This window comes from Anolis carolinensis, chromosome 5 (assembly GCF_035594765.1).
Source record: "Anolis carolinensis isolate JA03-04 chromosome 5, rAnoCar3.1.pri, whole genome shotgun sequence".
NCBI classification, from domain to species: Eukaryota; Metazoa; Chordata; class Lepidosauria; order Squamata; family Dactyloidae; genus Anolis; species Anolis carolinensis.
The window spans coordinates 192,151,647-192,167,500 of NC_085845.1; the positions used below are offsets into that span (position 1 = coordinate 192,151,647).

Sequence of the window (15,854 nt, forward strand, 5' to 3'; positions counted from 1 at the left end):
CTGAAATGTGAACATCTTTTTTGTGAACAAGCATGTCCCTGAGCCTTGACTTGATTAAAACTTACTAAACTGCTGGGGTAGGGAAGGCATTACAATAATCTTATTGTAAGTGCATGGAGGTGAAAACACTAAACACTAAGGGTGCTTCCAGACATGACAGAAATGCGTGCCAAAGAAGATTTTTAAAACCTGCTTTGGCATTAATATCCAACTCAGGGCGGATCACATTATATACATATAGGGCAAACATTCAATGCCCATATACACATAGAACCGAGACCGAGACAGACGCAGAGGCTTCCTCCTGTGCTGCCCCGGCTTAGTCAGTGAGGCTACACATAATCATCTGTATCCTCAGGGCTTCCTCTTAGTGCATTGCCGACATGCTGCCAGAATGGAGCCCAACAGAGCCCGACTGAAAGTAGCCCTCCATCATATGATGGACTCTGGCAGACTCTGTCCCAGAAGCATGCCAGCAGTGCACTAGAATGGGGAAATACCCATTTGATGAGATTGCGAATAATTTTGTCTCTAAATAATATTGCTTACTTCTGTACCATAATTAAACCAATCACCTACTATGCCTCTACTAGATGTTTATCACAGTCGTATTTGATGAGTAATTTCCACTAGTTGACCAAGTTCCCATCCTATCACCCATGCCTCCAAAAAGGGAAAAACAAGCACTAATGAACCATTAATGCTCTGTCATTTCAGCAGCAAAATCAAGCAAAGAAAAATATGTGACTGCAAAGCCCATAAACACATGTTCTATACAATGCTTCACCCCTTATAGACTTTCTTCCCTGTTTAAAGAAAGATCCATCTAACAGAGCAATGGAATACATCAGCAGGAGAATAAGAATGAGCTACGGGACTGTCAAATTAGAATTCAATGATGTTTGGTCTGAAATAGTAATTTAATCCATTTCAACTGGAATGTATGCATTACTAGCTATACTCAAATGAAATTGGAAAACCGCTAGGATCCAACAGACAATACTTGACTTCTACGTGAGTCCTAAATAAATACATTCCTGAAAGGGAAACATTATTTCTTCACCATGAGAGAGACCATATTTCTTTTGGCATTCAGTTTATCCCAGTCTATAAATACCCCAGCCTATGGATTACTTCATATGATCCAAGGCTTTTTAATGGCAAGGGAACACAGTCACCGAGGCATTAGAAAATGGAAGAGATTTCCTGATGATAATTTCACACCAAACAACGCTATCCATCCCACAATCTTGTGCTATGATATTTGGATTATTCCCTTTTTATTATTTACAAAAGGTTCCCTGGGAAAGGCCACTAAATGCATAATAAATATCCTCTTGTGCTGCTCACTGCTGCTAGTTTCTCTCTGTGCAAACCTCTCGCCAGCTTCTGTTATGTAAGAGAAAATTCCAGGCTTTTTCTCTCTTTACGAATTACTAATGAGAGGGTATTTTCCATTTCTCCTGCTGTGTTTGTCTTGCCATTCAAGATCAAGTCAAACAAAAAAGGGCTCTTAAATAATTCCACAGAACACTCCTCCATTTGCATTGGCATCACTTCTGAACCCCTCTAGAGGATTTAAAGGAACTGATCAAGAATTCAAGAAGTTGCTTTGGCATAATTAAACTTTGTTTCATGTTTCTAATGGTGGAACATTTCAAAATTCTGGTCCTTTGCTTCCTAAATGCCCAGAGCAACATTTCCATATGGAGTAGGGAGACGGGGTGACAGCACCAGGTCCTACTTCCATACCCTCTAGTAAACAGAATGTAGTACACAATAGTGATTTTTTACTGTGTCAGAAGCTACTTGAGAACATAGTGCAAATGACTTCTGTTGTTAGAGAATTGTCCGTCTACAGAGACGTTGCCCAGGAATGTTCAGATGTGTTACCATCCTGCTGGGAGACTTCTCTCGTGTCCCTGCAAGCTAGAGCTGACAGAGGGAGCTCACCCCTTCTCATGGATTCATACTGCCAACCTTCAGGTCAGCAACCCAACCTTAAGGTCAGCAGTCCAGCTGGCACAAAGGTTTAACCCATTGTGCCACTGTGACTCTCACATTTGTGATATATCCTTACAATGGCCTTGTGCCATAGGACTTCTGGGCCTCCCATTTATAGGGGAAGCCAATGATGTCCTGGGTGGGATGTGGTTGGAAGCAACACTGGGTGACACCATCAAAGTCCTAATCGAACACCACTCTGTCTCCTTTGAACATGCTTCCCTGACTGTAAACATGCTTTAGCTGACTGTAAAAATAGCATCAAACCAAAACCAACATCTTACATCAGGGTTGCATAGCACAAATATCTGCATGTAGAGTTATTCATGATTTGTACTTTGTAGCCCTTGTGAGATATAGCATCAAGTGCAACCCGACACTCTCTTGAACTCACAGTTGAATGTCCCACTAGATGAGCAATCAAATGATCAACACTGCACATGTAGCTCTAATTCTGCAACTTGGAACAGAACATGGTACACATGTCCCGTAACTTCTGTAAGGTAATTTGGCTTTCAACTTCAACCTGCATACTCACATGTAGTTTTGTCCTATAAGACAAATGTGTCCAGTCATTTCTGTATGGAAACTTACTAATATATTAGCACTACCTCTTGCCTCCATCTTAAACGTCACATGTAGCTTTGTTCTATGGTAGTTCAAGTATTATAACCTAAGAAAAACTAAGTTCTCTGACCTTCCCAGGGGAGAACTGCATTGTAGAATTAATGTAATTTGACATCACTTTAACCGGCTTGGCTCAATGCTATGGAATCCTGAGAGTTGTAATTTGGTGAAGCATTAGCACTCATTAGTAGAAAAGGCTAACGGTCTTATAAAACTACAACTCCTATGATTCTATGCCATGCCACTTGAAGTGGCACCAAACTGCATTAGTTCTACAGTGTAGATACATTCCCAAAAGAATTTGCATGTCCAAATCCATTTAGCTGCCAATGAGTTGGACAGAATATCCCATCTGAGTAAACTAAATTTAAGGCATTATTATATTAATTAAACCAATTTCCCTTTAAAAACAACTACTATAGACTCTTGCCAAAGGGTAGGTTGTTTTTCTTATTATTTGACTCATTTTTCCCTAAAGGGGAGAGGAAGGTGTTTCCCATTCCATTAACAAGGAAGAAATAAAGGTATCTCTAACATGGATCTCTTCCTTTAAAAGAAGCAGCAGCAGCAAGTCTTTTGTAAGAGCTTTTAACACATTCAGGTAATTTGTTAGGAAATGCAAGTATTTTTGGAGAAAAGGTCTGCATGTGTTGAGGAGAACACCAGCCCTTCCAGTAAGCCACTATTATATGGCTTAAGGCAAATGAAAGAACCATTCTATCTTGTCACTCTAATGAGCCCCAATGGTCATTCCTGATCAACAAGGGATTATTTGCAATGGAAATGTAGCAGGGAGGGGTGTTGTTGGTGTGAAGAAGAAAAAATGGGGAAGCTACACTTTTGTATTTTGATAATTAAGCCCTGGGACTACTTTTGATAAAAAAGCCCTGTTTTTAATAATGACTTTAATGACAAATTGATCCATTTTATATATATATATATATATATATATATATATATATATATATATATATATATATATATATATATATGAACTGATTTATGGTTGAAGAAGATGATTGAAAAATAGAGCAGCAAAGTGGTTCATTAAATAGTTGTTAGGAAGTGATATTTCACCACTGATACTGAAGGGTTTGGTTAAATCTAGACTTGGAATTTGCACAGATGGCTGTGAAAAAGGTTTGTTTCACGCTCCTGCTCAGATGTTTTTGGAGGGCTGCACTTTTCATCTGTGGATTGGTGGTATCTGCAAAACATTTTGTCTAGGAGGTCATTGGCATTTCAAGGCATGCATTTCATGGGGAGACATGTAGTTAAGATGCAACATTCAAAAACTGATCAACTTTTAAAAGGCACAGATTTAGTTGGGTTTGTACACTGAGAGTGGGTTCTGCCCTACAGAGGCATTAAGGATTTGTATTACTCTTAATGGTTTGTGGAAGTCCTTTTTGTTCATCAAGCTTTTCTCCCATCACCAAATACCAGTTTTCACTTGAAAAACAACCTTTTTTTCACTAAAATATGCACAAATTCCAAATTGTATGCATGTTTTACACACATTTTTCTTTGAGTGTTGTTTGTGCACCTTTGAAACTTGAAATTTATTTTTTCTGTGCGCATTTTTCAAATGTCCACATTGTTTCTCCAGACATACCCATCACAGTCAGTCAACAAGACAAATCTAAAGTGCAAATTGGCTCCGGCCTGCAGACGCTTTCAGAAGTGCTGACTGAGCAATGTCCAACAAGTTGTCCACCACCAAGGTTTCTCACACAACTTTGTTGGATGTTATTGTCAGAAATCAGACATGGGTTATATATGTCCATGCCCTGATTGTCAGCATGGAATTTGGCATGGTCAGGAACTTCAGACACAGAGGAATAATCACACAAGAACAATGCTGAAGGCACTAACTGCAGCCCTGTGTCTGATCCAAGTTAATGTCAATTTCTCATAAGTATGTGTCTCCATGGACTGAGGTCTCTCCAGAAGCAGTGTCTTCTTTCTTGGGAGCACTTGTTGACACTTTGAAGCTGGTCCCCTCGGGCACTCCATTGGTGTTTTTCTTTTTGTGGTCACGTCTGAATCGCCTCATAATTAAAACGCAGATAATGATATATAAGAGACAGGATGCCAATCTGATTGAACTATTGAGTCCAAGGTAGACATTTCTAGGAGAGAAAAGACCACAAGAAAGTTCAGTCAGAGTAGAATTTGAGGCATGATCCCAGGGTTAGCCACAAACATTTTTCTACTTGGAGCAGAACAGCAAATGATTTCCTGTCTCAAAACAAGGTGCATAGTACCTAAATTTCCCTAGTTACTCTAGCACAGTGGTTCCAAACCTTTGGGCCTCCAGGTGTTTTGGACTTCAACTCCCAGAAATCCCAGCCAGCTTACCAGCTTTTAGGAAGTGTGGGAGCTGAAGTCCAAAACACCTGAAGGCCCAAAAGTTGGGAACCACTGCTCTAGCACAATAAGCTGAAATCTTGTTAAGCACCTCTTCCTGGCAGTAAAAACATGAAATATGTTGACATTTTCATTTTAAATTTCTTAACTAACATTAAGACTTGAGAAAAAGTAGAGTTGGGAGTAGGCAGAACATATTCCTAATTTCTCTTTGGTATTCCTTTCTGTCAGACAAACAAACAGGAAGCTTTTTAAAATTAAAACTTTTAAATTAAAGCACAAACTTTCCAATTGAAAACTACAGCAATTGTAAAAAGTAGTTGATTTTTTTACTGGTTGTTAGGTAGATTTTTGTTTATTCAGCAACCATGAAATGTTCTTAGCCTCGTATAGGTAAAGGTAAAGGTTTTCCCCTGACATTAAGTCCAGTCGTGACCAACTCTGGGAGTTGGTGCTCATCTCCATTTCTAAGCCGAAGAGCCGGCGTTGTCCATAGACACCTCCAAAGTCATGCGGCCGGCATGATTGCATGGAGCGCTGTTACCTTCCCGCCGGAGCGGTACCTATTGATCTACTCACATTTGCATGTTTTTGAACTGCTAGGTTGGCAGGAGCTGGGGCTAACAGCGGGCGCTCATTCCGCTCCTGGGATTTGAACCTGGGACCTTTCGGTCCGCAAGTTCGGCAGCTCAGTGCTTTAACACACTTTGCCACCAGGGGCCCCTTTTTAGCCTGGTATGCATTCAATAAAAACAATTACTCGTAACATCTGCATAAAGTTTATTTATTTATTGATAGAGCCTAGCTGTAGCTAGATAACTATAGCAGGATTTCTCAATCTGTTTCCATTCTTTAGCATGATTAAGTAGTCTGGGAAAATAAAATTCATGTGGCCATGAACAACTGTGAAAATAGGGCAGAGTTTGGAAAAGTTACTTTTCCTTCTTAGCCAGTCTCCTTCCCTGGAGTTTTTAAAGTAGAGGCTAGGTGGCCATCTGTAGGGAGTCCTTTGATTTTACATTCTTGCATGCTTGCTTTTCCAAAAGAAATTGGGATGGTGCAGATTGTTGTAATATACAAAGCAAGTACAGGAAAGAGTACATGAAGCCAGCATCAATCCAAAACGAAGTATATTACATACAATACAATCCAGACTGCAATAACATTTCTATATCACACCTTACCTAAACGCTTTAGTATCGTACATCCTGCAAGTCCCTGATCCTCCACAGGTTTTCTTACTCCATTTCAAGCAGGTGAGATCAATCAAGGCTCCGTAATAAATTGGTGCAGGAAGTCCTCCTAAAAAGAAGACCCAGAAATGAAGTGAGCACCTACATTGTTCTCACTAGTAGGCTTTTGATCTGTGTTTCCACTAAAACACTTAAATTTGAATGCTACTTCATCATCTATGTCCCCTCTTAAACTATTGGTTGACTTTTCCTTCAATGATATATCTGAGATCTACCCTGTGAGAGGAAGTTGGAGGCCTCCTCTCTGTGTTCAGTGACTGGAAATTAATATGACAATCTAATCCATTTTCCCTGTTTTACATGCAAACAGTATAAATTTAAATCTCTTTTAAATAATATAGCAAAAATATATTAGTTACATAATATTTTATCTTTACATTTGCATCAATCTAATACCTTTGTTATGCTCACACATGAGGCATATTGTTTCTACACAATTTAGAAGCAAACCAAATGGAATATGAGAAACATTTACCAAGAACCCTCCCACACAACGTTTCAATACCAACAGCAAAGGATTTTAATTCTGGCGAAACCGTTCTGAAAAGCAGAAAGAAGAAGATTAACAGTTGGTTTGATATAAACAAGGTTCATCTGGTTTTTAAAAGAGCAGGAGAAATCCAGAAACATTACAACAAGTGAAGTGTTATAAACGGCTCTAAACTACAAGTTGCAAAATGTACTGCCTAGCTGTAGAGATGAAACCATCCTGAATTACAAACATTCAAAAGCCTAGCTGAATTTAAATACATGGACTGAAATCCTGTTGCAATATCTATCTCTAGGGATTAGAATTGGACAGTTCTGAGTATCCATGAAAGGGCTCCTATTACATTACTATGTAGAGGAAATGGCAAAGTGGCCAATATGTATATCAATCCCCAATGGGACACTGGCTAGAGAATGTTGATATTTTCTGTGTTTTGATAATGCTGTAGATAATTGGGGACTTATTCTGTGAAAAATTCACTTAACAGTTATTTTGCACAGGAAATGCATTTTCAGGTCTGGAAACAGTTGCTGGAATCCTGTTGCAGTTTTACATTTTTAGATATGTCTGCACTTCAAAATTAATGTAGCTTGACAACACTTTCACTGCTGTGACTCAGTGCTGTGGAATGATGCTACAAGGTCTTTAGCCTTCTTTGCTAAAGAGTTTTGGTGCTTCACCTAACTACAACTGCCATATTGGAATTGAGCCCTAGCAATTAAAGTGGTGTCAAGCTACATTAATTCTACAATGTGGATGCAACCTTTACAAGTGGACTGTGAAAATTAAAACTGACTTCCATATGCAGTAAGAGGCTGGTGTTATTTTATTACAAAAAAGAGCACAGGCACTTTGGGAACAATTCTCAATGCGATGCACATCAATCCTCTGCATTGTGATTTGCCAGTGCAAATATGAGGAGCCAGATAATATATAAAGACTCTCAATAGCATTCTATTGCACATCTCCATAATTCACTAACTAGGTTTCTTAGCACTTCTGCTCTGTAACTAAATACGCATAAAGCTAAATATATCATAGTCTGTGATAGAGGATTTGGTTATACTTATGCAGTCATGCCGGCCACATGACCTTGGAGGTCTCTATGGACAACGCCGGCTCTTCGGCTTAGTAATGTAGATGAGCACCAACCCCCCAGAGTCAGACATGACTGGACTTAACGTCAGGGAAACCTTTACCTTTTATATATCATCTGGAATTTGGAAGTGCTAAATACACAGATGGCTCTTGCTTTGAATCTAATTGTTTGGTAAATGAAATTTAAATGTCATGCAGATTTTAATTTTTAATGAATTCTTACCAATCAAATTCCCTAAGACAAATAGTTATACTTAACTATTGAAACTTCAGGCTCAAACATTCCATTTTTTAGCACCTTGAATCATGGCAACAATATTTGGTTCATTTGCTCTTGAATGAATGAATGAATTTTTCTGTTGTGGTCACAGACCAAGAGTATAAAACTTTAAAACATTAAGAACAGAGGTGTTTTTTAAATGTCAGCATTAAAACCAAAACATTAAAAGCAACATTTGATGTTAGACATTTCTTTTTCTATTCAGCAACCACTAAAATACACTGAATTATAGAAGATTAACTCAAGGTGCATCTACACTGTAGGATTAATGCAGTCTCACATCACTTTAACTCCTTGGCTTAATGTTCTGTAATCATAGGAGTTGTAGTATACAATGTCTTTAGTCTTCTCTGCCAAAGAATCCCAGGATTCCATAGCATTAACTTAAATTTATGTCAAACTGCATTAATTCTACAATGCAGATGTACCTTGAGTATGCTCATAAAGTTGATTTCCCGGCCTAGAGCATAGAGAAGAAGACCTGGGGAGAAAATGAAACTGTGTTTACCTGAAGATGAGCATGTACAATGGTGTTCCTCCCAGGGCTAAAATAAATGATACTACGGACAGCATCAGTAGAAAGTAAGGCAGATTTTTAGTGCAAGAATCCCTTTGACATTGGCCCAAAACTGCCGAAAAATTGCCAGGTCCTGATTCTCCAACACAACTACAGTTGTGAAATACCTGTAAGAAAAAATAGGTTTATTTGCCAACATAAAAGACCCCTCTATAGTCTAATTCAGTTAGCAAGTGGTTTGGAATTCCTTATTGTCCACTATAAACAGCAATCAATGAGGAGATTTAGAGCAGAAAACTAGTGCATAAAACCAGATAGGAAACAAATAGTTCCACAGGAAGCATCTTTCTCCTGAGTCCATTAATCCATCTAGTCCAGCATGGGCAGATCTGACACTTCTCCTGAGTTTTAGATACTACTCTTTGCCTACTTGGAGATCCCTAGTATGACCTGATGGTTTCCAATTCAAGTCATAACTGAGCCCGATCCTGCTTAATTCCTCAAATCCGAAGAGATTGGGTGTGTTCAAGGTAAATACAGTTATAGAGCTATGATTCTACTTTAACTTTAATTGCAACCTTATATGGGATCCTGGTATTTGCAGTTTAGGGAATTTCTTAGTCTAAGACAGTGGTTCTCAACCTGTGGGTCCCCAGATGTTTTGGCCTTCAACTCCCAGAAATGCTAACAGCTGGTAAACTGGATGGGATTTCTGGGAATTGTAGGCCAAAACACTCGGGGACCCACAGGTTGAGAACCACTCATCTAAGATATTCACTGAGTTGTTCTCGAAGATCTAGAGCAGGGGTCCCCAAACTTTTTAAACAGGGGGCCAGTTCACGATCCTTCGGACCATAGGAGGGCCGAACTATAGTTGGCCACCGAGCAATTATTATTATTATTATTATTATTATTAATAATAATAATAACAATAATAATAAAAATAGGGTTGGAAAGACCCTCTGGGCCGTTGAGTCCAACCCCCTTCTGCCTTTGTGCACTGAAAGCACAAGCAAAGCACCCCTGACAGATGGCCACCCAGCCTCAATGTTAATAATAATAATAATAATAATAATAATAAATAATAATAATAAAGAGGGTTGGAAGACGACCCCTTGGGCCATTTAGTCCAACCCCTTTCTGCCTTTGTGCACCAAAAGCACAAGTAAAGCATCCCTGACAGATGGCCACTCAGCCTCAATGTTAATAATAATGATAATGATAATGGTTGTAAGAGAAGAAGAGACCCCTTGGGTCATTTAGCCCAACTCCCTTCTGCCTTTGTGCCGTGGGGGCCGGATAAATGGCTTCGATGGGCCGCATCCAGCCCCCGGGCCTTAGTTTGGGGACCCCTGATCTAGAGAGTCACAGAGAGGACATCTAGATGTGTGTTAGGAGATCTAGAGATTGTTAGAGGTGTTATTTTAGGTTACAAAGGTTTTTATTCATGGCTTTTCCACTTTTGGGTGATCCCATGCCCCCAATTCACACAAAAGTGAAGTCTGTATATTATTCTGGGAAGGGTGTCTCTGGCATTTCAAATTGAAATGTTAAGTAATTACTCCCCTTTCTCTGTTTACAGATAACCAGTGTCTATTGTAGGGGATTAAGTTACTCAAATGCAGCCCCATATCTCCATTTACCATATCTTTTCCACTTCCCACTGAACCTCTGCAGCCAGCTAAACATGCACTCATGTAAGTAATCCCATTGCTTCCACAGACTGGATCCCAGTGATTGTCTTCACAGCTGCAGTCGGCATTGCAGGCAGACAGTGGTTCTATTTGAGAGAAGGATGGTTCTTTTACACTAAAAAGAAAGAATAAAAGCCAAACCTTCAGAAATCAAAGGAAACAATCTCAATTAAAGCAGCATATTTTCGTTAAGACTGCAAATAGCTAATTCAATTTATGACTAACACTATCAGGGATGTAGCTATGAGCGTGGGGTCAAAATGAAGACATCCTTAAAAAAGAACTATTCTTGTCCACAGAATAGAAAGAAGGGGAGAAAAGGGCTGGAGGAAGGAAGAAAATTTAAGGACAACTGAAACAAACTAACTTTAAGATTGAAGACTTATTCTGGTATTAGTATTCTAATTATTTTACCATTACTATTATAGCTTATACACTATCTTTTGTCGCAAGATCAGGGTGGCATTCAAATCCAATCAGTTTAAATAAGGAAGCAGTTTAAAATGAAAAGCAATAGAATAATTCATAGATTAAACCATATTAAGCAATGGAATAGATTAAAACAATCCCAAAACTGTATTCCAGACTAATTAAAATAGATTAATACAAGCATTTATTTTTAAAATTATAGATCAAAACTCTCAAAATCCCACAGCCACATTGGCTTGGTGATTCTCGGTGCTGTGTTCCAGTTTTAGTTAGCTGCTCTCATGTCAGTGAAGTAGTCTCAACCTGTGGGTCCCCAGATGTTTTGGCCTTCAACTCTCAGAAATCCTAACAGCTGGTAAACTGGCTGGGATTTGTGGGAGTTGTAAGCCAAAACACCTGGGAACCCACAGGTTGAGAACCACTGTGTCAGTGGGTGGTGAGTCCAGGTTTGGGGTAGTTTCAAAGGAGCTATTTCAAGTTCTGAACCTATTAGACAATTCAAGCCATTTGATTCCACTTTAGCAGCCATGGCAACATTGTGGAATCCTGCCCCATCCTATTCATGAAAAAAACAAACAAACAACAAACCCGGAATAGTTGACAGTGAGTCCAGCCACCTGAAGCACCTGGCAATTAGTTGCAAAGTACAAGAGATTTACTAGGTACGCTAAAAGAAAGGAGATGCATGCAAACTTTGCCATTGCTGGTGTGTTTAGCTTGAGCTTCTTGATGAGAAAGCCCCCCAGGAACATTCCTACAACGGTAATAGGCAAAAGTATCACACCTGCAAAGGAAATAGGGTATCAAATTATTCCCTTGCATGGTGAGATTAAAAAATCAAAATCCCATCGTTCATCTTCATAGTTAGTTCCTACTAGAATAGATACTTTGAATCAATTGTTGAGTGATGAGAAAACATAATTAAAGGGTTGTTGTGTGTTTTCCAGGCTGTGTGGCCATGTTCTAGAAGTATTCTCTCCTGACGTTTCACCCACATCTATGGCAGGCATCCTCTGAGGTTGTGAGGTATATGGGAAAACTATATAAACCTTCCTTACTTAGTTTCTCCATACCTCACAACCTCTGAGGATGCCTGCCATAGATGTGGGCGAAACGTCAGGAGAGAATACTTCTAGAACATGGCCATACAGCCCGGAAAACACACAACAACCCTGTGATTCTGACCATGAAAGCCTTCGACAACACATATAATTAAATCTCATTGATTCAACGGATCTACTTGAATTGGAAGCAACAGTTGGATCTAGCTTCTTGCCCCAAAACAATATAACGATACTGCATTGATGACACTGTCTGACACACATTTCAGTTACTCAAATGTTAGATCTGTTTCTGGGTATATTTGACCTGCTGATTCCAAAAATGGCACCAGTCTTCCCCTATCAGCTCTAGTTTTTGAGACACAAAATATGTGTCATAAACCATCTGCTCTCCCATAGAAAATCATGATAACCATATCTATGTAATTAGAGCAGACACAGTCTATCCAATGCAATTTTCTGAATCAGTGCCCCAAATAACCCAAGGAACAGACCTAAAAACCAAGTCATCAAGATTTTTTGTTGATGTTGGGCTGTGTAATTGGGTACAAGCTTTGATGGATGTAAACCCACTTCTTCAGAACATAATATTTCTGTTCCCAAAGTGTTGGTAGCCCTTAATTTTCTAAATGATACAATCAAGTTGGCATTATATAGCAGGGGTGAACGTGGTGTAGCAGAATGTTGAAAAATGAGAAAACTGAAATCTCATTGCCAATTTTAACACCAGTTTCTAATACACAAATGCACTGCAAACAAGCCGTACATTGCTTGTGATGAGGGAACTCACCCCTCCCCTTTTTCTATTTGTGTTTAAAATTAAGGAGTTTCTTTTCAAGCACTTTTTTTAATTCACAGACCTGACTTTAAGGGCCACCCTTTCAGTTAATATTACATTTTTGTGTACCTTGCAGTACACAAAAGTTGCTCCTGTTTGAATAAATCCCAGCTTAGTCTGAGCAAAATCAGCTGACGGGTATTGAGGGGGAAATGAGTTTAGAATTACTCAGGAGCTTTGTTTTGCATGACAACCTCTGAAGCCAATTCCTCCTTCTAAAATGTCCACTCAGCTCCCATGCAAAGAAAAGCCAGGCCGTGATCTTTTCATGCAACGCTCTCACCTTAACAATCACTATTAGTGCTTAAATCAATACAGCTTGTCCGCCTTGTCTGATATTTTCAGTTTGCTCTCCTATTATGTAAGTTTGGAAGTTTCATTTAGCCTAAACCATCAAGAGATCTTTTCATAGAATCATATAACCATTGAATCATAGGGTTGGAAGAGAACTCATGGGCCATCCAGTCCAACCCTCTGACAAGAAGCAGGAAAATCTCATTCAAAGCACCCCAACAAACAAACTCTGTCTAATATTGTTTTAAAGCTATCTGAGATAGCAGCCAGTCTAGTCATATAATATCTTCACATTATCACAAATAATTTTGCCAGGGAAAAAGTAGGTAAAGAAATATAAGTGTAAATCAATGACACCTAATTTTATTTGTTGTATGATTAACAAGTGTGTCCCTCACTGATGAAAACTTCCAATTCCCATTTTACTGGTTTCCCATAGTTTGGGATCCTCACCAGGACGTCCAACTTAATTCACCTAACAAATAAGTGACTCTTCAATAGTGTCCTAGCACTACAGGTAAAAGCCAACACATAAAAATAAAAGCAGAAAATCAATTTACATACCAATTAAAAAGATGGCCCTTGAAATAGAAATGTTAAACTGCTGTTCCATGAACTTTGGCTCGTATGTTATCATGCCAACCAGTGAATTGAATTGTAAGACAGTGAGGAGCAAATAGACCAAGTAGATGGAATTTCCAAATAGCTTCTTCAAAGCAGGAAAAAATTCTGTAATTGAAAACATATCTTTCATTTCCTTAAATTAAGCATAAGCAAGGACATTAGTAGAAAAGTGTTTTTTTAAAAAAAAAATATATCCAGCCTTTGAAACAAAATTAAGTATTGATCCTGCTTGTAATTTGAACTTTTTCACAATTGCAATTTTGAAATCCTAATTAAGAATGAGAGAGTGATTAAGCGAAGATAGAATTGCATGGAGAATTGTTCTACTCAGCAAGTTGCTAGTTAACATGTTGACTTAAAACTCAGACAGAAGCAGACAAAACTTCAAAAAGTGAAGGTCTCACTATAGGCAATAATATGATTGATCATCAGACAGGAGTACTTTATCTGTAGACTTCCTGCATTGTCAAGCAGTTGGACTAGCTTATTTTTGGAATCCCTCCTGACTCTACAGTTCTACAATTCTAATAAATCTATCATTCCATAAAATGAACTAGCACATTGAAGGAAAGCTCAACACACCACCCCAAGAACCTGACACGGTCCTGATCTGAGTGACATATCCTCCAACATTTCAAAGAGGGAAACTGTAACACATGGGAACATGTGGTCAAGATGGCACATTACTAATGAATTAATAAGGGCAAGCTAGGGAGGCTGCAGTAGTTTGCTTTTGATGAACCTTAGGACAAAATTCTGCTTTTCCTATACACTTTGAAATTAGTTTAGAGGAACTGCAAAAGATGTGAGGATAAAGGAGGAGAGTGAGAAGAAAGAGAAACTTGGACATTGTAATAGTAGGAAAGCAGAAGATAAACTGGGATTGTACCTGCCAAATCAGGAGATTTTGAGGGTACGGTACATTGGTCTGATAGAATTGGAACCCCAATATTTTGGGACATCTTTTATTAGAAAATGCAGCATTGACTTGTAGAAGTGAACTGGAATAAGCTAGATTCTGTAGTTACCTTTGGCTGCCTCTGAGATCTTCAACTGTGGTCGTGATGGTGTTGAATTTGGTGGTTCTGTTTTGCCATTGCCTTCTTTGGTGATTGTGAACACGTCACTTGACTTCTTAATGACCTCCACTTCTCCTTCTTTGGGCAAAGAATAAGGCAGGAACCAGAAAGGTAAGGAGGCCATGAAGCTCAGTCCTCCACCAAGCAGTAATCCAATCCACCAAGCACCAACCCAACGGGTATCCTTAGAATTTATTGTCAGAGTATCTGAAGAAAAGAACCAAAGTTGTATATTCAGGTTCTTTAAAAGCATTTTCCAAGTGCTTTGCTTCCATCCCTTCCCAATTTGGCCTTTCATCTCACCATAATTGTTCCACCGAAAAAATATTAAGTAATGAAAAATATAACTGTAATTCTACCAAACAACAGAAATCACTGGAGCTTATCGGAGGGGGATCTGCACTTCAAATCACAATTTTTTGCCAAAGGAAGGGTGGTTTGGGTGGGTGGATGGGTGACGGGAATCATAGAAACAGCCTTCTTTCTATGATTCTTGTGATCTCACTTTACCAAAAATTGATATAAAATTTCTGTTTTTCAGACTCATTGTGGAAGTCATCCACTAGACAAGTGGTACTCAACCTTCCCACATATTTTGGCCTTCAACTCCCAGAAATCCTAACAGCTGGTAAAGTGGTTGCGATTTTTGGGAGTTGTAGGTCTAAACACTTGGGGACCCACAGGTTAAGATCCACTACACTAGATCATGGACATTATTGCAAACTTGCCATTATTGTATGCTAGTCCCACAATGGCAACTTACAGTTGCTGGCATTGCACAATTGTAGCATCCTGGTTGTGCGAAGCCATATTTCTAGGTGGGTGGTGCAACTCCGCTCTCCCACTGAGTCACTTTCCCTTCTTGGTTTTCTTTCTTTGTTTATATATTTATTTACATTCACTTCATAAACAAATTAAAATTGTATTTACAGCGAGGGAGCATATAAGATGCTGCCACAGAAGTGCCTAGATTCCCCACATAAGGGAATAAGTCCAAGGATCATGGTGTGATCACTGGCTATTGACAGGATTTTCCCAATTTCCCAATAGCCCAATTCACATTGAAGCCATCAGGGGCTATTGACGGGAGAATCCTGTCAATAGCCCCTGACGTCAATAGCCCCTGATGGCTTCAATGTGAATTTAGTGTGGGAATGAATATCACATGGCACCATTCGATAGGGACTATCACTAAA

General features: G+C 39.0%; 1 protein-coding gene across 5 annotated transcripts in view; it reads right to left on the minus strand.

Annotated features, from left to right (window-relative positions):
* Nucleotides 1-3,932: 3,932 nt before the first annotated feature.
* LOC100554815 (solute carrier organic anion transporter family member 1C1) overlaps nucleotides 3,933-15,854 on the minus strand; it is a 41,240-nt gene continuing 29,318 nt past the window's right edge. For all 5 annotated transcript variants that reach the window (XM_008110366.3, XM_008110364.3, XM_062983174.1 and 2 more), the window contains 8 exons: nucleotides 14,608-14,865; nucleotides 13,520-13,684; nucleotides 11,351-11,546; nucleotides 10,283-10,448; nucleotides 8,631-8,806; nucleotides 6,730-6,794; nucleotides 6,186-6,303; nucleotides 3,933-4,763 (listed from right to left, as the gene is read on the minus strand). In XM_008110366.3, coding sequence (XP_008108573.1) covers nucleotides 4,544-4,763; nucleotides 6,186-6,303; nucleotides 6,730-6,794; nucleotides 8,631-8,806; nucleotides 10,283-10,448; nucleotides 11,351-11,546; nucleotides 13,520-13,684; nucleotides 14,608-14,865 — 1,364 coding nt within the window. In that variant the 3' untranslated portion in view covers nucleotides 3,933-4,543. The remainder of the gene's footprint in view (nucleotides 4,764-6,185; nucleotides 6,304-6,729; nucleotides 6,795-8,630; nucleotides 8,807-10,282; nucleotides 10,449-11,350; nucleotides 11,547-13,519; nucleotides 13,685-14,607; nucleotides 14,866-15,854) is intronic.